General features: G+C 37.8%; 1 protein-coding gene across 3 annotated transcripts in view; it reads right to left on the bottom strand.

Annotated features, from left to right (window-relative positions):
- Window positions 1–23250, bottom strand: part of FBLN1 (fibulin 1) — a 100076-nt gene that overhangs the window by 20122 nt on the left and 56704 nt on the right. For 2 of the 3 annotated variants that reach the window (XM_021393120.1, XM_021393099.1), the window contains exons 12-16: window positions 22767–22886; window positions 21788–21919; window positions 21104–21227; window positions 7898–8040; window positions 5793–5924 (exon numbers count right to left, since the gene is read on the bottom strand). In XM_021393120.1, coding sequence (XP_021248795.1) covers window positions 5793–5924; window positions 7898–8040; window positions 21104–21227; window positions 21788–21919; window positions 22767–22886 — 651 coding nt within the window. Of the gene's footprint in view, window positions 1–5792; window positions 5925–7897; window positions 8041–13036; window positions 13489–21103; window positions 21228–21787; window positions 21920–22766; window positions 22887–23250 lie in introns of those variants that run through there. The other variant, XM_021393110.1, reaches the window with a different exon arrangement.

Raw genomic sequence — 23250 nt, 5'->3', positions numbered from 1 at the left:
CAGCCAGCTTCTGGCCAAAAGGTAAAGAGAGCAGAAAAAGAGAGCATACAGAAGCAGGGAGAAATGTGAAGGCACTTGCCTGGCACTTCAGAGCAGACCCCCTGACAAAGGTTAGAACCCATCTTTAGTAGCCCAGTGAATTTAACAGGCCACATGAACATGCGCAAGCTGATTGTGAAAACACTTTGCTGTAACTGGGAATGGACAAATTGCTAGTGAGATACAGAAGTGTATATGTACTAAGGTCAGGTTTGCCCAAAAGGAAAAAGAGTGTTAAGTTTCCTTCTCCTGTGCCCAACCAGTATGCAACCAGATCCTGCAAGCACAGTTACATTAGCCATCTATTTCTGTTTAGCTTTGGCTCATTTTGAATATGTCTCTGTCCAGACTCTGGAATATACTAAAGGAACATGATACCATAGTAAAAATTAGACTACCAATAAATCCAGTGTTGTAACACCAGTAGTTAAGACACTTCCTGTAATGGTTCAACAGTAACATCATGAACCATCACATATAGAAAAGAGCCTGGAAAGGGGACAGAGTTGGCAGTGGAACCCTTGCAAACGTAACTGAAATCATTGCCACTTGCTATTTGGTGGCAGAAGAAGAATTTAAATGACAGGCACTATGATAAATAAAACTCCCTCAAATAATCACTTTAAGTAAACAATAAAACAAAACAAAACATCCTAGATCTCACTGCAAGCTGAAAAACACATTCAGTAGCACAATGTATAAATGATACCTCCTGTAACAGCATGATTTGAAAAATATGAATGCCTGTATATACCATTCGCAATGGAGAGCAGTAGTGCATATCTGCAAAATTATAAGCAACTGATAGTATCAGCACATTCAAGCACCAGCACAACACCCTTGAGAAACTCTCCTAATTGTATTGGCTCTGGATTTTGCTAAGAATAGTATCATTCTGCTTAACAAGCAAAAAAAGTATTTTACCGCCAACTGTGATGGGGAAGATTTCATCCTACCAATAGTACTTTTAGCTGTATTAAGAAATTTTAAAACTTTCCTGAAGTTTACCAGACTACAAGGTGGTATTACAGTCACCTAAGGAAACGAATGCATAGCTGAGGGCAAAAATGTTTTATAGTATCTGATAATACCTTAGGCATTAATAGGACATTTTTGTACAGGTTGAAAATGCATTCTTCATTTTTCACTGACAGCTGGTTAAAGGAGGAATGTGGTGAGAAGTCTATAAAAGCTTTAAAAAAAACACAAAAAAACTGGATATGTCTGCACTTCTTTTTTTTCTCCCACCCATGCTAATAAGTGATGTGCAGTTGTTAACTTCAAGTTGAATCTTCTGGATTCAGTGGCCTCTTGGCCTATAACTCTCTCTATACAGGGAGTTTACAGCACTTTTGGTACAAGGAAAGAAAGGAGTTTGGCATTTTAATACAATTGGGTAGAAATATTGGAGGCAACTGTTTGCATGGTTCTTTTTTTTTTTTAGCTTGCATGAAGTCTACATACTGTCACTCCAGTAGGCTGGCTTTCACTCCCTCTGTTCTACTGGCAGATACTTACTGTGGGGCAGAATAGCTAGTTGTTGTAGTCAGTGCTTACTTGCTTTTGGCTTCTCCCTTTCTGCTACTGCTGGTCATTGATTCCCGTTAGATGTATTTTATTTCTTTCATTTTGCAGTACTGTCCTTGCTTCCTTCACCTCCTACCTTGGTGGCTGCTCCTCCCACATCTCCTTTGAGAAAGCTTGTACTTTCTCCTTCTAACCTGCCCCTGGGGCAGATCCTTCCTTTGTTTCTAGTGCTCTTTTTCCTTCCTCACAACCTGCTCCTACACTGTCTCATCTCCTCCTATGACCTCAGTTCCCATCTCTCCATCAACAAATCACAAACCAGACTGATCAGTCGTTCTCCATCCAATCCTACATATTTCTCAGCTTCTTTAACATCTTCTCTTTGATGTCTCAGTGTCAGCTTAATGGGATAATGACTAAAACTGATGATCTGACTCTCTTCAGGCCACAATTCTCTGTCAGTTCCAAAGTCTTCGCTTTCCTTCCAAAAATCCACCTTTAACAGATCCTCCCTCTCTCTAAGCATTTTCCAAAAGAAATCTGCATGTATTCATGTTTTTTAATGTTACACTTCTAAGACCACATTGTTCCTTTCCATTCACACAAACACAGTTTAGATGCAGCTCCTTCTTAAGCAGTCTTCTCTCTCCTTGTTTGTGACAATCTAGCAAAAAAATATTCTAAAAATGAAAGGCTTCCTGTAAGACCATCTTCATAGTCTATTGGTCTGTCCTTTCTCCCTCTTTTCCCGGTGTTCCCTCCTTTCTTTGAATCCCTTTGTTGATTTCCTCTGCTCTAACATCAAGTACAAATTTATTACCTTCAGCTCTCTCTGTAACACTGGTAAATATTTGTCTGCTGTTTCCACATATTCCTATGCATTCATTTAATCTTTCTCCGAGCTAGTTGATATCTTTTCTTTAAAAAAAAAAAAAAAGAAAACCCAAGCACTACTCCTGTAGAGGTTTTCTTTTACTCTTGTAGAGAATGGTGATCTAATGGTGACCTACTTTCCATCAGCAGACAAAACAGCTTTGATACTATGGTAATTTCCCCTGAAATATTACAACAGAACGAAACATGAACATTAGTATTTTTACCCATTCATCTGTGACATATTATCAGGGTATGTGTATTCTTTCCTCTATTATTTAAGAAGCAAAGAAAAGTTTTAAAAGAGAATGCACAGATTCAAGAGGAATATGTCCATCAGTGGTCATTAAGAAGTTCAGATGTGCTCTCCCAGAAATCAGAAGCATATAAACTGATGATTACAATAGTTGGGTCATTATCTTTGGAGAAAGATTCCTCTATACTCATCTGTTATAACATTGGACGCTGGTTACTGAGCTAGTTTTGCTCTAGTTCTAGTTCTAGCTCTGCTAGAATCCTTATGCTACATCCCCATAGTTTTTATGTTCTTTCAACTTAATGGGATAACAAATAAATCTTTCTGATATCACCTATGCCTTTCCTCTCGTTCCATCATTATGCAAAATCTTCAGCTTTCTTAATAAAAGGGACTTTGTTAATTCCTATAGACCAGGATGCCGTCTTATTTATTTGTCTAGAAAACTTCTACAGGAACACATAACATTCTGATTATTATTAACAAGAAAAGTGATATGATGATGGGAACAGCAGAATTGCTGATGGCAGAATAATTTGCAATCCTAATTTCACACAGACAACATGCTGTCCTGAGCCCCTGCCACTCCAGGGTCAGGGCTTATTTTTCCTTTTCCAATTCTGCTGCAGGCAGTTTACTTTGCAGCTTCCATCCATTAATCTTTAAGTACTTTTACATAGAGGAATTCATTAAGATTTTGACATACAAGAATTCATTAAAACAGTAGTAGTAGGCATGTTTTATCATCTCCATGTTGTGCATGGGGGAACGGAGGTGAAGAAATTGTTGCCCAATTCTTTAGTTGAGCTGGGAACATACGTGGGCATATATCATATCCTTTCAACATGGTACATAAGAATATCCCTTATCCCCTAACATTGTGAGGCATATATCCCGTTTACCAAGTAAAATACCATTGACATGCAGTACTATTATTCAAAATGGAAACATTTCCCTCAGGCGAATGCCTTAGCCAGTCAAGTTTCTAAACACATCCTTCTTTCTTATTTCATCCAGAAGGAAGCACACAGTACAAAAAGCAAACTACTGTAACTACTGTGGGATCTGATAACATTTATGCTGTTTTAAAGAATCAACCCAATTCTTGAAATCTGTAATCCTATCATCCTGCTTTAACAGACTCTCCCTCTTTCTCAGCATTCACATGCATATCTCTGTTTGATAAAGAAAGAAATATAAACCTAAAGACTTATTTTATCTACTGTTCACAATACCTTTGCACAGCTGACTATCATGCTTCTGAAACGCAACAGTGCCACCTTCAGATCATGCTGAATATGGCTTATCACAAAATTTAAGGAAGAAAAATGATTTTTCTCTCCATCCAGACAAATCCTGCTAGCAAGCCTAGAAGCATGTGTATAAAGTTGAGCAGAACCTGCACATTCACATGCTGAAGCACAAGTGCTCACTGGGAACTGTCATCCCTTATTTTCAAAAAATAAGCATTCATAAAGTATAATCAAATATTACTTTATAACAAAGCACACCTGCTACCTACGTTGCTCCAAAAGTGATGCCTCCTATTTATTTCCATGGAAACTACAACAAATACAAAGATCACAGCAGCAGCATTTGATAGAACAAATTCTCAGCTACAAAACACTATTTTTCAACACAGTCATCACCATTAATTATGCATTTTTGCCAGCAATGAACAAGAGCCTGCATGCTCCGCTCGTAAAAATCTGCACCAGCAGAGGTGACCCACTGTCCCAGTCACTACTGCTGAAATGCACCACCCACCACCTCACTGTGCTCACATCCACTGTTTGGTCTCCATAAACATTCAGCAAGTGTTAATGAATGCTAATGAGTCCCATTTTTTCCACATGGTGGAATTCAATGACACACCTTTGCTTCATACACACTTCCATGTCAGACGCCATTTTGCCAGACTGCCCCTCTGCTGCCATCTGTTGTACAGCAACAAAACCTGACGGATTATTGGTGGAAATGTTCAACTCTTACTGCCATGCCTCCAAAATCTGCCTCTGACATCATGGCCCAACATAATAAAATTGGAGGCATTACATTCAGAGCAGCCCTTGTATGTTCATTCTCTGAGTATGAGAATCACAGAATATTCCCCTGCCATTGCACTAGCAATTCACGTGGGGCTGAGTAACACAACAACTGGAACTGCTCCTGCTCTGCAACTTCCACATCATTTGGCAGCTACAATTGGGTATATTGGGTCCCAGAGTGAGAGCCAAGTCACAATATACATTTTAAATATATTTCTGTATACATATATATATATATATATTTCTGTGTATACATATATATATGTATGTATATATACCAGATATACTTGACAGATTATGTACTGGATACAATATACATTATATCCCCCTAAAGAGCCTGCTCTGGAAGAAATCTTCTGTAATATGCAATCCCACGTTGTGCTGCAGCCTTTCTCTCCTATGTGATGAGTTGCAGGTCTAGCAGATGACCCATATACACAGGTAAATCTCCCCCCCGACAAACTGAGGCTGTAAATCAAATGTCTATGATCCATTCTGGTTTTCAAATTTATTGTAAACCACAGCATTTGACAGATCCCTTTTACCCTGAACAGAAAGAGATATTTATTTACACTTGGACTAGCCTGTTATTTAATGTTAAAACAAGGAACAGATTCAGAAAATTCATTCCTGCAATAAAAATTGGATTATTATCCAAAAAAATTTATGCCATGCTGTTTAAACAAGAAAGAACAGTTAATTAAATTTACAGTCTCTCTGCTGACGGACTATACATTTTATATTTGGGTTGATGATAATAGCCAAACCCCATAATTTTAAAGCTAAGTGATTTGCAATTGTAGTTAGAGTTAATTCTGAAAAAAAATCTAAAACACTCCTGAAATTAAGGTTTAGGCCTCTGACGTTAAGAATAATTTTTAAAAAGTTTATATTAGTACAAATTAGTCATACTGGACTGGAGAAAGAGAGTGTTAAATCAATGGAGCCTTGAGAATCAAGGTGAGAAAGAATTACTCAAATCTCTGACATTGTTCTACAATATTATTGAGATATGAACCTGTATTGTACACAGTAATGACTCTACTCACCCACTGTCATACCATCCATGTAACGCTTGATGATATCAAAGGAATCTCTTAAATTTCCTTCTGTTATGTCAAATATGATATCTGCCTGGTTGGCTGGATATGTAGGTGTGATGGCACGAAGAAAAATAATCTCTGCAAATAAAAGGTATCACAGAATATACTGGAAAGTAATGAAAATATAACTGAGAAACCCAACAGCATTTGATCCAAAATGACTTATTCTTGAAGTCAGTGGAAGACTAATATCCCTCTCTCTTTCCCCCTCGTTTGTCTTTTAAAATGGAAAGAAGAAATTTCTGTGGGGAAAAGAACATTCAAATAGATTTTTTTTCTCCTCCTGTACCATCCAAGAAGCCCTGAAGCCAAAACACTGTTACGCTAGAGTCCAGAAAGACCACTCTTAGAAATCTGTCAGACTTCTAGCATGTACATAAAAAGGACAATGCTAAGGATGCACAGGGTGGGGAGAGGAGGGGGACCAAACAGGTAGACCTTTGAACTCTCATTCCCTTAGGCAGTTACACAAAGTATCAATATTACAAATTGTAGAGTCTTTTAAGAATTGGAGGAGGGATTTATGTTAAAAAAAAAACAACTTTTTTCAAGCCTTGCATGAGGAAGATAAATTTTTTTATTCACATTATTATCCTTGCTCTACAGATAATGAAACCAAAGCACAGATCTGTAAGAATTCACCCAAGGCCCTGCAGTGAATTACAGTTCAAGAATGTCTTCTGGGCTCTGGTATTACTCTCAGATTGCTAGGTCTCATCTCTTGTTATTAAATCATGATGGACTACTGAGCGAACTGCTTGGGAAGAGTCTTGGGCCAAATCCTTAGCTCTGCTGCCAGTACACCTGGTGAAACAGACAGAGTGTGTATGGAAGTAAAGGTGGCTACGGGGCATTCCTCCATTCTCTGTGAAGTAGGGCCAATTAAGGCATGCAGCAGGCCCGATGCTCTTTAGAGCAGCCCTCTGCATCAAAGTTATTGGTGGCTAAATTGAGCAAGGATCGGGATGTCTCTTGCCCTGCTCTTAGTCCCTACCTGGAAGGGACTGAGAGTGACTGATTGATAAAGACATGAAGAATCAGCTTTGGTTTTCATTTAGGACAGCTTCCTGAAACATCAAGGCTGAGACTCTGGGTGGATCAGAAATAGGGATTTAAGAATCATCTTCCTGTTCTCCCTCCCTTTCTCCCCATGTCTTCATCACATGATAAGCTGTCAAGTGGCTCATCCTACAAAGAAGCTGAAACGAAGGCAGTCATTCCACCTCTGGATGCATATGAAAATCCCAGCAAAGCTACCTGAAAGTGAATACAAAAGCCAAGAAGCAAAAAATTGATTCTTTATATGTGAATCAAGCAAAGTGAGTGTAATCCTTCTGGAACTTCAGGACATAAAGACTCCCAGGTACTGCAGAAGCTGAAGGAACTGAAGAAATACCCATTAGGGTGCATCATGTGGAGCTGGAAAACTCCTTTTGGATGACTGGGCAGCTGTTCACTGGGATGTTTTTTTGAAAATCTTAGCTTAAAAAGCTTTCTGGCCAATCCTTCCCTTCTTTAATTTTATAGGAATTTCCCTTTATTTTATATTTAGAAAAGTAACACTAATTTTTCATAGGTCAAAAGTTAGTAAATCACAGTACTAGAAGTATAAATGCATACCACATCTCGCCTACATGGAGATAAAGGCCATATCCTTGGAACAAGCCACTTGCCAGTAGCATGCAACAGACCATAAACAGATGAGAAAAATATAAGGAGTACCTACTTCCTACAGTAAAATCTGCAAGAGGGAAGAGAAAGCAATGGGGCACACTGCTATTATGTGAGTAAATGCGGTAAATGAGAATTCAGACTCAGTATTTCCTTAGACTGAGAAGTTGTGTGAGTTAGAGCTCAGATTTACTTTTTTTGCCCCACAAAATTAAAACTCCTGGATATTGAAGGTTTTAATTAAATGAATAGTACACTATAATTTTGAACTGTGCAAACATTTTACTGCACTGGTAGTTAGTCTGGCTTTAGGCAAGGATTTCCGGTGGAGGTTTTATACGTTGTAGTCTATTAAATGGAGCAAGGAACAAACCACTTACCTTCAGGTCTTGTAAATTCTCTGAATGTGGGTAGTGAAATGACAGTGTGGGAAATTGTGTGGACTGGATCCAACACACAGTTGACATCATTTGGTCGACAAGACTTAATGCATCGGACAGTATCTGTCTTTTCAAGTCTGACACTAAGAGAAACAAAAGAGAGATGCATATATATCCTGAAAATGAATTTCTTTGTGTTTTGCAATTCAGGGAGCTAGAAACTGGATGTAAGTATTCATTCCTCTCCTCAAAAACTTTGACAAAGGCAGATTAGCAGAATTGCTAGACCATGGGAAAAAAAAAAACTGACTTGGCTAAGAGCTGAAGTCAAAATCACCTCAAACTCATTTCAAGTCAGATGTGTAAAATTAGGGAGAACCCTAAGATATAAGATACCATGTAAAGTCATAAGATACCATGTAAAGTAGCCTTACAGGTCCTCAGATGCATTGCTTTGGCATGGTCTCACCAATTTCAGTAGACCTACAGTTATTCACACAAGCCTCTTTGTATTCAATTTGATATCAGTTGTACAAAGCAGAAACAGTTGTTCCCATTCTGGAAATCTGGCAGGATATCTCAGAAGGGTTCACTTTCTTTTGTAATTTTTTGTGCAGCAAGAATCAGAAAAGCCTCTCTTCAGTCTTTTCCACACACACCCCTTTCCATCTAAACTGAGAAAACACAGAGGAATGGAAACTGGGGGAGGTAAAAGTTAACCACGTTATTCAAAACCTCAAAGATTGAATTCTAAGTTTGGGGAAATGGTAAGGGTTATTCCATATTCCATCTCAACCAGCTGCTCACTCGGCCTTGAAAGTCTATTAAAAGTTAAATGACTTCTTCTCACCCTTGTCCACCAGAGTGAATTTAAAGTCGCTTACAGTTCAAGAACTTCACACAATACCCAGTCTGTGTTCATGAGAGATGAAAGGGCTGTGCTGGGACTTACAATGTGGCTAAGCCCCACAAATGATCTCAACTTTGACCTGACCATTTCTTCATATTTCTAAGTAAAAGAAAGAAAAGACTGCAGTGTCAGAGTGAGGGAATTAAAAGATTAAAAGAAAGAAAAATTCTCTGAGTAAATGGGAAATAAAAATTGAAGTTTTAGTTTGTCAGGTATCTCTAAGAACAAATCGTTTTTGCTCTTTTCAAAACGTGCTACCCAAGCCCATACCCAGAAGCCATCTTTTTAATGCATTTAAAGGGCTTTATGGTTTTATTAATAATAAATGCATCTGTAACTTTTTATTGTATGCAACCCACATTTTCTAGTCAAAGAAAATAAAGTCAAACATGCTGACACTGAATTAAGCTAAAGATAAAAGAGAAAATATAAATCAATATTAAGGAAATCATGCATCAACAGATGTGAACTGGCATAGTCCAAGAGAAGGCAATGAAGCTGGATTAATTTACATCTTCTGGTTTGTTATTCTCATTCCATAGTTGATATTTTGAGAATGAAGACGGAGAATGAAGATACAGATCAGGACAGATTCTTTACTTCCTATCTTTATCCAGGTACAAAACTTCATGATTTCCTAAATATTAGTGAAGAGAACAAGGCTTTCTGCTGAAATACCTCATGATGGCATTAATTCTGCAGATATGGACATAGTTAGTAGTCTGACCTACCGCAACAGATGGCACTCTCTTATTTTAAAACCCAGCTGCCAAATTAAGAAAGGATTTCCAGCAGCTAGATGACCCTTGCATCTCTACAATAAAGATGAGCTAAATTGTAGAGACTGCTTCCAGCGGTCTATTTCAAAATACATAAGAAATTGAATTGAGGCAAAATGTGCATCTGTGATGTCTGTTTCCCTCTCTCCCTCTTTTTTTTCCTACTATGTATATGGCAGTTCAGTGGATGTTTACATATATACAGACATATAAACAAATAGAGACTCTTTCCTCTACTGCGCTGGGGTCATAACAGCCAAGTCAAGGATAGTTTTACTTCCAATAGCATGCTTAAGAATCCTGAAACATCTGTTTGAAAGTTCTTCTCTTTGCCTTACATAACACATAAAGAATAATAATGGCATCTTCTAAAGGCTTGAGGGACACCATTAACCAGTGGCTTATGTAATTCATTTTAGGCCTTTACAACTAATGAAGTACTAGTACAATCCATACAGAATCTTAAATTTTCAAAGCTATCATTAGCTATCAGGATTTGTATGCAAAACCATACTGGTGGGAGTGTATGAAGTCTTCAGTATTACACTACCTTTGCTCCTTCCCGGGAAGGAGGCTTTACTCTCTACCTCAGCTTGAGCATTTGCAAATATACAAATGCAAGTATTTCTGAAATTCTCATCCAAAAAAGTCATTAATTCATTTAAAATTAACCCTTAAGTAAGATATATGTTCATAATTCTCCCTTCTGTTTCAGTAGAGTAAAGCATTTTGACATGAACTAGGTACCCTATGTACAGAAACAGAAGATCATAATCACCACAATTGATCTTGTTAGCTACTAACTAAAGCTAGTTTATAGATCCATCCAGCTTATAATTGCATACACGACAAGGTTATGTGTCAGCTCTATTTAATTACATCTTTCCTCTCTTTTCGTAGAAATTGCTCAGCTTCTATGTGTGTGTGCTCCATCCACACTGACAAACTTGAATTTATGCTTACATTTTCTACTGCTTAAATTTTCTTCTCTGGTCTAATTTCTTTAGCTGTCTCCTCTAATTGCTTCAGTTTACCAGAATGCACTTGGTAACAATTTGCTCTTCCAGTGCTTTGACTGCACATATTTTGGAATCTTCTGGAACAATGTCTTTGTCCATTCCAAATTCTGAATATTTACTACTAATGATGTGCTCTGCTTTCAACACACTTCTTATTTTACCCTTACATAAAATCTTTGCATTTGATATTTTAGCTAGCTGAAGACTTCTTTTTTTGCCCACATCCTCCAACAGTGGGTACTGCAATTGACAAAGTTTGTTTCTATATGCTGAGAACTTTCTTTATTCAAATCTTTTCTTGAAGTTGCCTCCTCTATCACAAATTACAGTGTTGGCACTGCTACGTCCTCCAGACTTTTTTTATTTAGACTTTTTTTATTTAGAAAAGAAAAAATTAAGAAATAGCTCAATTGCATTGATTATTTTGCATATAACGCTTTCCCGAAACAGTTTTTTCTTTCTTCTTGAGGTTTGGTGCCTTTCATTTTCATATTCTCTTTTGGATTCAATGAGTAAGTTCTTTGGACCAGGAGCCCTGATTTCATTTTCATTTGGAAACAACCATACACATAAGTTGTGCTATATAATTACATCTTCCTGGAAGTTCCATCTATGCTGCAGCTTTAGTACATCTAATAGTGAGCTCTGTCTTCTTGAATTAATTGCTGAATGCAATATGGTAGAATTTTACAACACTGAGGAATGGATTCTTACACTCTCTTCTTTTCCTGCTAAATAAGTATACATTAATGCTTGCAAAAAAAAATGTTATTTTTGAATCTTTATCCTACTTAATTATGGCCTCGTAATGAACTGGTAGCCAGAGGGCATCTATATGCAAACATCTTCTGTGGCAGCAAGAAACCCCATTAGCTCAAGTAGAATGGGCTTGTGTTTTCAATATTTAATGTGGGGACTCCATCCCCACTGGCAACTTCCAGAAGCTTCATAAGTATGCGTCAACAGGCTCATTAAACACTGGCATTCCTTGTGGAACTTGAACTCCTGTCAGCCATCTGGGATAAGCTTTAATGTAGGGATCGTGTAATTATCTGGCAGAGTGCTGCAATCATGTCCACTTTAGTTCTTAGCTCACAATGAGCCCAAGAGCTTGCAGCTCTTAGATAGAATCTAATCTTTCATAGAATCAGAACGGCTTGGGTCAGAAGTGACCTCAGAGATCATCTTGTTCCAACCCTCACATAGGCAGGGCTGCCAACCACTAAATCAGGCACTAGACCAGGATGCCTGGGATCTCAAATAATGAAATTCCTTGTGTTCAGGTGATAAAGATTTGTGACCTCGATTTAGAAGGTTCCCAGTTTCTAACCTTGTACCTTGCCAGTGTTCTTTGTATTTACATAGGTAGGTGTTTTCAGTACGTATTTGCACACTGGTTATTCCTCATTCATCAATCAATTGACTGTTCTGCCTGAGTAGAGAAATTGAGCCCAGGATGGCATCAGTGAACACTGATTTGTAGATCACTGGGGACTGAGCTTTTAATATGTATCAATACAACGACTGAAGAGTAAAATAAGTCCTCTTCCAGCTCAAAATACAAAAGAATTTGAAAGAAATTCCATTTGTATTGCCCATACAGCTCTTGATATCATAGAAGTAAGGGAAGAAAGATGTGGATGTTAGAATTCTAGCTGACTTTTGAGGGCTGCTACTTTGGCAGGTAAAGTCTTTAAAGTTTCACATTCACCAGCTTTGACTTGAAAGTTAGAGAAATTAAAGCATTATGAGAATAACATCTTATTCAAATATTCTTGTAGATACTTCTCAGAGCATAGCCTGTGAATCCCTGCTACTAACTTAATTTTGCTAGGAGTATATTGCTATTTTGCCATAATTAGCTGTACAATTCAATGGAAATTCTACAGAAAAGAGGATGAAAAATCTCTAAAATAAATTTTCTTTTGAGGAGATTCTTTTTTATACCATCCTGATAAGATAGAAGTGAGATTTGCACCTGGTGTATATCAGTACATGTGCACTAGCTACAACAGAGCAGCGGCAACTGGAGCAGCTTGAGAATCTGACTCGATGCTTTCACAGCAACTTCTGTGCTGGGGCATCTCTCAGGTGCCAAGGCCCAAAGTTATGCCATTTTGATTCACTTTGATTTAAAAAAATATATATCCTACATGACGAAACTCTTTAAAGATATTTCAGCAAATTATGTATCTGTTTTGTTTGTGAAATTTAGACCTAAGCATATTCAGATGAGACCAATTCCACTATTGTGTGAAGCAACTTGATAGTTTCAGTCTTCAGTACGTTTAGATAATTATTTCACGTGCACTTATTTTTGCTTTTTATAATGATACTCAGTACACAGAATAATCTCTCAAAATTGAGCTGTTCAGTGATGGGGAAAGTGAAGAATTATAATGATCATGGTAAATAAAATGCAAGTGCAGCATGCAACAGATGAACTAAAACTTTATTAAAATTGGAGGGAAAAAAACAAGCTACTCTCAAGAGATGAAATGTAGTCACTTATGCCTGTAATTTAGGGATCAAAGCTGTGCAGAGACAAAGACAAAAAGTTTGGCAATAAATGTGTTGACAGTTCCATGGCGGGTAAGTTGCATTTGAATTGTCAGAAGAAGGTCTCTGGGCTCTGTGATTTGCCGCTGCATGACCACAATGCCACTGTGGTTGTTCACTTTTTTTGTGGTGAAAAAACCCTCCTGGTTCCCGCTGATGATGGACAGCAGTATTTTATCCCCAGGGACAGCATTGGAAGGGCCCATGCGGAAAATGTCGGTGGGTACTTGAATGTTGGTAGGAAAAGAGAGGTGATAGTAGGTTATTCTCAGAGGCAGGCTCTGGCACTCCTTATTTTCATTACAAGGCAAGCGCTCACAGCGACTGCAAGAAAAGTGAGAACACAAGACAAGAGGAAGATTAGCGTACATTTAGCAAGCGTGATAGGAAAGCAAGGGCAGTGGGGATGGGAAAAGATATGTTGACTTGCATACTGTATCCATTCTTCAGCCTGGCAGCTCAGTTATACAGCAAATGGACATTTATTAAATAAGGATGAACTTGTCTGTAGTTAGTGCTTTTGAAGGAGGGTTGCCACTTTCAGAAGTGTTGCTCTTTCTTTGCACACACAGATGGACTGGGTCTGGCACCTCAGACCATACTTGTTCAGGAGAACATCAGTTTTGTTTTTTTCTACCTGTAAGTTTTATTATCTTGTTGATTGGATATACATCACATAAAGGAGATGATCCGAGGTGACTGGTGACTTGGCTGTGTCCTAGTTTGGATGTCCTTTTAGGGTTGGATTTTAAGACTGACCAAAGTGTTCTGAAAACCACAGTGTAGGCTTCGAAGGAGCTTTAGAAGGAGTTGGTATTTATTAGAGAAGAGGCACTATAGATACTGCACTATGTACATTCATCATCTGGCATTCAGGAGAATATAAACCTTGATTCCTGACTGTATATTCAGGTTTATTTGCTTGAAAAACAAACTTTCTTCCTCCTCCTGAAATGGCAGTTTTTCTCTATTCAATGAAGAGAATCAACCAAAGTCATTTTAACACATTCCTAAGCAAGAACCGAAAAAATCCAACAGCCTGATGTCTCCAGCATATACCATACACATTCAGTACACTCTTAGGCAGCTCAAATCACAGGAATTATACTCATGAGTAAGGAAATATTGGTCTGCTAATGCTATTGCTGAGTACTGTATTACAACAGCAAATCCATCTTAATAAAGAGAGATCACCTATACAGGCTGAAAGCAAGCACTGAACTTAGTCCCAGTGTTAACTCTGGAAATCCAGATCTTCATGAAAGGAAAAATCTCATCCTTTTCTGTTACTGAAAGAAGTAAAGTTGGATTTGAGAAATGTTTAGAATATTGCATAAAAGGAAAGATTATATGAATTTCAGATGAAAAATACGCCCAATTCATCAAATTAAAATTGGTATCCAAACATCCTATCAGATACATACATGGAAGTAGGGGTAGACAGACAATTTAAGCTGGATGTTGACTTTGCAAAATTGGAAGATCAGGTTATGTGCTTAGCTCCAAATCTGCCTCACAATAGCTATGAATCAATTAAAGCATATACAAGAGTCTCTGAACTTAGTACAATATTCAGTCCACAGGCTGAGATTTTGGAACCTAAAGTGTTTATTCATTTCTTCGCAGAGGAATGCTCCAGCCAGAAAGGATAGTTTGCTTCTTATTCCCTCACAGTGTGTTAAGAAATCTGAATGCCCATTTCATTCATTTTATTTTGACATATAAAATTAAGCTTGTATCAGGAATATCTAGTATCAAAAGAACTGTGGCTCATCATATGCAAAATATGCATTTTCAAAAAGAGTAGTTAAAAGCACCCTCAGTTCTGCAGTTAATGAGTTGTATGTTTTCTTCTAACATCACTTGCAAACCAAAGCACAAAGCAATTCTTTGAAGACTTAAATGCATTTTTACTTTTATTCATATGTGTGAAGAGCAAACACAAGTCTTCACAGGATGCCATCTCATTAAGTGTGGATACTCTAGGAATATTTTCAGGTATAGTAAGTTCTGTGTTCTTTTCTGAAATGTCATCAATAACTCCATAAAAGAGAATTACTCAGCATTAGCAAATTATTGAGGGGGCTACTTGGTTTTCTTGAACTCACGAAGCAAGCCAACACAGTTCATTTCTTAGCTGAAATTATTTTCTCCATGCAAATCTTTTTGGAAGCCCATATACATTCATGAAAGTGCCACAGCTTACTCTTTTATATAAGTAAAATATTTTGCAATAGCCAGATTTTTTTTAAAGAACAAAAAAAAAACAAACTCCGTAAGATTTGGAAAAGGACGCTGTGCTGATTCAGAAAGCTATTTCTGGAGACATATGTGCCTGGGGCTAGGAGTAAGAATTATTCAAAATTCATCATCTTATTCTTTGGAGGTGCACACTCACACACTGCACACTTCACTCTAGGTTTAGTTAATGTGTGCTAATTGTTCCTTCAAATAATCACAAAGAACAGATAGCAAATATTATTGCTTTCAAGAGCCAGAGTTCATTGTGGGGTCATGAACCACAAAGGCAATAAACAATGAGCATTTAAGTCATGGTGTGTTCTCTAGACCTTATTTAAATGCTACCTTTCATGGGCAGAAGAAAATAACACAGCAGGAGTACTCAGTAGCCTACTGCAAGTGAGTGAGCAGCCTGAGACCCTGGGTGCTGTCCCAGTTCTCTGACATCTCAAGATGGATGAAGTGGCCGTGCAATCACTGTGCCTGACAACCACAACGCGATGCTGTGCCCACGAGCACAGGGTAATCTGTGGGAGAAGGGAAGGGCTGGAGGAGGTACAGGTATGCTGCCGGAGAAGTGCACACCACTAGGCAGTGAAGAGGCTATAAATGCATCCTTGCAGATCTGTGCAATGAGGCACATGGGCTAGAAAAATAAGTGTATAGTGTGACTGTTTATTCCTGAATTTCTTTCTGATTATTTAGCTCACTGATATTTAGCTCACTTCCTACTCTCTTTTACTGAGTTTCTTTACTTAGATGAAATACTAGCTTCAAGGAATTACAAATAGTCTGAATTTTATGTACCAAATATCAGTTACTTATAAACAAAAATAAAACTGTCAGAACCAAAGAGATTCTATTTTAGAGAATGAATATCACATTTCCTACATAAGAAAATATTTTGTCTTTCTTCTTGTTAAGTTCTGAGTCTGGTTTTCATATGGTACAGAGGCAATTTATTTTATTTTACCAAAAGAAGTTGAGTGGTATACAACAATTGCTCATACACTGAAAATAAATTTTTAAGAAGGATTTATGGCTTTGTGATTTACTTCATATGGGGAAACGACCTCCACTTGCTGAGTGACAAATGAAGTATTATCACCAAATTAAATGCTACACATTTCTGAAATCCACAATTGTAGATTTCCAGAACTGTAACTATTTTTTGTACCTCCTACAACATACTCCACTACAAAGGCATTGGCTTATATCTTTATCAGCAGTTTGCTCCGCACCTTAAGGCCCAGATGAACCATCATTACATCATGAACATCATGCACATCTTTACATTACATCTCCACATTTAGGTCAGTAGAGCAACTGTGCAGGGGAAAGTGATTTTTGTCTTAAACAGACCAGAATTTAAAGGGAACAAAACCAATGTATGGTTGGTTTCCACAAATTTTTCTTAACCACAGAATAAATCTGGAGTCCACTTCAAGCTTGAGTGGGAATACAGTATGTAGCAATACAGTTGGTAGAGCTGATGTACACTCTGCATGTTCCTCCCTTCTGGAACTGGAAACTTTAGTTGTATGATGTAGAAGACACAAACCCATCTCCACTTAGTCCTCAGCACTGGGCCTTTACATGCTGTCCTGCTGCCTGGAATTGGCGTTTGGATCAGATGACCTCCAGAGGCCCATTCCAGCCTTAAGCACTCTGTGACTCTGTGGTCCTTGACTCCTTCATCTGTCTTTCCCAACCAGGCTCATTCTTCCTATCATCTTTCTTCTGCTCATTCAAACCTTTGCTATAAGGATTTTCTACACAGTGCCAATTCTCTTCTTACTCCATGTTCTCCTGGCTGACACCTGGTTCTCTCAATTTCAACCTCACAGTCCTAGTTCCACTTTTCTTTAATGTCTCTGTGCACCCACCCCAAACTATTCCTTGCTCTGATGGTCTGCACTCAAACTTGGCATTAATCAATACTTACCTGACTGCTGACTTGGATCTGATTTCCATGGTTTCTTTCCCCCTTGTCTCTGAATTGTTTTACCCAATTTTACTTTCCATCCCTTGAGCATCTCCCAGATTAATTCTCACCTGGTCACAACTTCAGATCTGGCCCTCCTTACATTCAGCCTCAGCCCTAAGTATGCCTTTCCTTCTTAGTGAGCTGGCTCTTCTCTTACTCTTACCAGCCTTACTTAAGTCTGGCTGGTAAAAGCTCAAAAAAAAGATGCTCAGGAGCCATCAAGGTTGGCAGTGCTGGGCCCAGGACAGCTAGGAGTTAACATTACAGAGAAGATCTGGCTGCTTCTTCATATGTGGGAACAGACTAAGACAGTCTTGGTACACTTGGTAGACTGCTTTCAGGGCTGCAAGAGGATCATGTCTACAAAATGAGAACTGTTTGCTGCTAAAAAAGAAAGATTTCTCTACTGACAAGAGAGATTAAATTGCACTGAGGAGGATAGTCGAACACAGAGAACAACTGCCACTGGAACTAAATGATCTTTGAGGTCCCTTCCAATCCAAGCCATTCTACAACTCTGTTGTGCTGTGAAATCCTTATCACTGAAGGACTTGCAGCAGAAGAGAAATACCTTTCAGAAATACTCTGGCAGTCCTGATCCTCTTTTGGTACACAGGGGCTGATTAACCATCAAGGTCCTCATTTTCTCAGGTTTATGAAAAAAGCTAGCTGCTCTTATGTAAAAATTTTAACTTCAAAAATTTCAGAGGCTTTTGGTAAGGATGACAAAAAGTGCAGAAGTAATCTCCTAACAATTTCAGGTTTCTGCTTGAACAAAAGTTTAATGAAAAAAAAAACAAACAAATTTCTCATGCACAGAAAACAACTTGCTCCTGCTTATCTTTGCTCCTGGAAATAAGTGAGCTGCTTTGAAAGAAATTTGCCAAAACCTGACCCTGCATCAGACACCTGGCATGTAAAATTTCAGATGCTGGTTACATTTTGGCAAATTTCTAAACAGTTAAAAACAGGTCCTAATAATGAGAAGAGACAGACAACCTTAATAATAGACAGGTTTAAAATATGAAAATATTTCCCAGTCTGGCTCAGTGCAGCATACATTTCTCACACACAACCATAACTGCTTCTTTATCTGTACTACTATTTCTCTTGGCTCAAATATTACAAATGTTTGACTTCAATGTCACATAAAGGGAATTTAATTGTTATGCAATTTGATAACAAAAAGTGTTTGGCAAGGGCAGTGCAGCAAGTTGAGTCCTACTGTGAGTAGCAGTAAGTCATAATTATCCTTGGAAAAATACCAAGCCTATGGGCTTCTAAGAAAAAGAAAACAAACACACACACACTCACACAAAAACAGACAGAATTTAAGCAAAAGTGTAATGATCTTCCAAAATTATTACATTACAGACCACACCATGTCAGGCATTTTGCTGGTCTCCAGGGAAGCTTACACAGGGTGTTTGCTCACAAAGCCAAGCATATTTGTACACCATTCTGAGCTTTCAGGCTGTAGCTTCTGACAATCCTGAAATTACATCACCCAGTGGCAATCACCTCTGCTACAGCCACCATGCAAAAATCTCTGCTTCAAAGGTATTAGGTATGGAAGTTTTTGGATCTCTGACAACTGTTGCCTGTATATAAGGACTTTAAGGAAAAATTAGAATCAAAAGACTTATGTTTGTAGGACTGAGACTCATTAAATTATAGCTGACTGAAAGAAAATTAGGGATATAGGGTAGAAGTCTTATGAGGTGCCAACTTGATAGGAAGGGAAAATGCATTGTCTTTCTTATGATGTGCCAAATTGGTGAAACTGGAATGTGTTTTGAATGAAAGAAACTAGTATTGGTAATAGATACGTGTTACAAGAAGCCAACTATTTTGATTTTAGAGTCCTGGCACAAGGTTAGGCAAAAAAGTGATTTAATGTCATTACTGTGCAAAGGCTAAAAAGGATAGGTTAGCTATCAGGTATGTTGCATCATATATGCTAAAAAACAAATGATTCAAGAATGTGTAAACTAGTTTGGATGTAGAAAAGGTGGTAACGAACTATCCTGAGGAACTGATCTCCAGTGGGCAGGCACACGGTAACCTGAAATACACACCTTGATTCAGGCATGCTGATATAATAATCTCATTCTGACTAACCAGCAGAGTACCCATTTGTTCAGTGAACTAACTTGGACTTTTTGGAATAAGGATAATATATCTGTATTCTCTTTCATTTATGAAAACACATTTTTTGATAATACATTTAGAATCTGTGTCTGTAGCTGTTGAGAAGGGGAAGCCTAATAAATACAAGAAGATAATAAATAATTAAAATAATTAGAACTTTACTGAGCAGCTACAGGATTTGTGTCTGACTCACAGTTGAATTGTAGTTTTGGCACATCAGAAAAATCTCTCCCTATTAATCTGTTTGAGTTAGGCAGAGTAAGCCATTACAGAGCTGTAACAACCCAGACAGAAAAACAATTCAGAAATTCTATTACTTCCAAAAAAGATTCTTAACTTCTCAAATAACTTCTCTTTCAACACTTTCAATACATAAAAATACAGAAAAAAACCCAAGATGAAAATGACATATGTGTTTATATCTATCTCATAAAATGAACTTTGTAACTCTAGGATGTCCATAAGAGTGAAAATCTGCTAATTCTGCTTGGTGGCCCATTGCAAATGACTTTTTTTGAATTAGGTTGCATGATATTGCAAATAAACAGTCCATTCATGTCATGAGACACTTTGTATTTACTGATGTGACAAAAGTAATTTAAAATTTAATTATTACTGATGTCTTTTAAAATGGAAGCATATTTTATAAATATAAATTTTTTATATGTTTTTGTACAATGAACTCCTATAACATTCTGATCAAATATATCTGCTAAACTACTTACATGACATTTTACAGCTTAAGGTTTAAATGGAAACTAAATAATCCCCACAAAGTCTCTCAGAGGAAGATCAGCACCAGCTTTATTCTACACTGAAGGTACAGAATACTCAACCTCATTTAAGGGACTCTGGGTATATGAACACTGTGACGAGCAATAGCAGGCTGACGATCAAGTGATTTATCAGCTTTCCTCTCCAGCTGATGCATACACTTACCAGGGTATGGTGCACATATGGAGACTGTTGAGCAGATTTCTAAAGAACCTCTGGAATACAGGGTGGCCATAAAGCCACAGGACAGGAAGAAGAGCAGCCATCAGCATCAGCCATGTAGTTATGCTACTAAATTTTGCAACTTCTCCACACTGCTAGCACCACAGGATGAGTGTAAACGTGCTGCCAGCTGCCTCTCCTCCCATATCTATGTCTCCCATTTTAAAAACCAGAATGCATAGGCTTTTCCTGACCTAAGTTAAGAAACAGTGTAAGAGATGATTCTGTCACTGGAGTGTAATAGTAAGCAAAAACTGAGGGTGAAAGTCAAGTCAGAATTTTGTAGCTGAATGTAACCCTCCTAAAAGGCAAGGCAGCCAGAGAGAAAACATCAGTTTATGCCTCTAGAGATCATTACAATGCAAACAATTGACACACGGCAACTTTTAAAGGCACTGAAACAGGACCATGAAAAAGGGTCCAGAGTGTGTGCAAAGTATATCATAAGCCTGCCAACAACATACTTATCTGCCAAAATCCCTTACATATTCAGTCAGCATCAGTGTGGCATAAAGGAGAGCACATCACCCCCAAAGATTGTATCTTGAAAAGGGAAGTACTTACGTATCTCCAGACTTGCGGTAATTTTCTGGACACTCCAAAGACAGACAGCGAAAGCCCCCCTGGATGTTAAAGCAGGTCTCATTGAAAGAGCAGTTGTGAGTTTCTGTAACACACTCATCAATATCTGCCAAATGGAAAAAGGAGAGTGGGTTAAATACATTCCTTTCCTCTATTTGTGGGTGCCAGATGATGAAAGTATCACATCAGGTATAACAGAATATAGGGTGCAATTAAGCATTATTACAGGATTGGGTGTCAAGGACAGGAGAACAAAAAAGAAGAAAACTAACCCAAACAACAGGCAAGGACAAGAACAGGAAGAGCAGCAGTGCCACTAAGTGGACAAGACCTAAATACTTGATGAAATGTCCATAGCATGATGGTATTTCCTTTTGATTGTTAAACTAATTTACTTCATTTCACAGTGGGAATCTTTGTTGAGTTGGTTAGAATTCTTTAATATAGTTACACATTTTTTTACTGCATTCTATAGGTTATAAGATAAATTTATATAGGTTCTTTTTATGATAAAATATTAGGCTCTACAGATTTCAAACTGGTATTGAATACTTTGCCTACAAAGTTGCAGGAAAGGCACATTTTAAAATTTAAAACATTCTCAAAACTTTTCAGAAGCCCATAATCCCTCCACAATTAAGTCTCCCTGCAGCTATCAGGACACACCTTGGCAGTTGCGTGCATTGGGTGCCAGCCTGTAACCCATGGAGGGACAAGTACATTGAAAGCTCCCAGGAATATTAATACACCGAAAAGAACAGATATGACCTCCAGTAGGTAAAGCACATTCATCAATATCTGCAAGAAGAAAACAGCATTAATTTACTATGTCTGCATCATGTTCAGCCAAGAGCACATGTACGGTATTCATGCTGTGAGGTTCAAACACTATTTCATGATTCTTGTTTCGGGGTAAGGAAAAAAAATATTGAATAAGAGTGGTTCTAGTCAATAAAGGGTATCAGGAATAAATGCAGAAATGACAATGAAAATCAGTAAAAATGTCTAAGGGGCAGTCTGATTTTGTTTTGTATATGTGTAGTAACACTTTACATTGACGCATTATCTTACTGCTTTACTAAAGGAAGAGAAAGAAAAGTATTATCTCTATTTTTTGTAAAAGGGAAAATTAGATACTTTGCCCAAGGTTTTACTGTCTAGTAAGTTCTAGACATCTGATCTGTGTTTTCAAGATCTTGTCAGCTGGGTGCCAACCACATCTTCCTAGTATTTGAGCAAAGCCTACTTAAACATTTGTTCAGAGCCAGCCGCAAAAAGACACATAAAATAGTGTGTAGTAATATAATGTAATACACAAATGTGTCTGTATCTTCAATTCCCGAAGATGAGAAATTCTGTTAGTTGATCAGAAAAAAAGAAAAAATCATTTCTGATAAGTTAGAAGAGTATGCAAAGATACAGTTCATTGTAAACAACAAAATGATACCTTGCAAGCACAGGTATTTCTAGACTAAGACATGGATGGAGATCTTCATTAAGTACAGTTCCAGAGTTTCACAGAAAAGTAACCAAGAAGAATCAAATGTTAAAATGCAACAATTAAGATTGTATGGAACTGTTTATGTATGTTTTGGTGTGAACAGAAAATGCTCACTCATCCTTTATCTGCAAAGACAGTTCTTACCTTCACATGAAATTCCATCTATGTCACTAAGTTGAAAGCCACGTCGGCAGTAACACTGATAAGAGCCATACACATTGGCACACTCCTGACTACAGGGGCTGCTTTCACACTCATTTAAATCTGAAATGCAAAATTAAACATGTGAAACCCAAATTTCTTGATATATTTGCCACTCCTGTTACAGGACTGAAGAAAAACTTCGACAAAAAAAAATTAAAGTGATTGTTTGCACATCACTGAGGAAACTGGAAGTTATAGGCTTTGGGTGTATTATTCTCAACAGGGTCCGGCAGTATAAGCTACTATGCTGTCATGGTTTTGTGATTTTCGGTTATTGGTATTCCACATCATAACATCATGTAGTGGACATACCTAGTTCTCAGAAGAGAAGGACTACTACAGTCCCCACGGTACTTTGCTCCTTTGTTACCATTTTCCAGCGGGAGGGAAAAGATAGAAGCTCGCAGTATAAAAACTTGCAGAT

Source organism: Numida meleagris, chromosome 1 (assembly GCF_002078875.1).
Source record: "Numida meleagris isolate 19003 breed g44 Domestic line chromosome 1, NumMel1.0, whole genome shotgun sequence".
Taxonomy (NCBI): domain Eukaryota; kingdom Metazoa; phylum Chordata; class Aves; order Galliformes; family Numididae; genus Numida; species Numida meleagris.
This window is presented reverse-complemented; position numbering and strand designations above follow the sequence as displayed.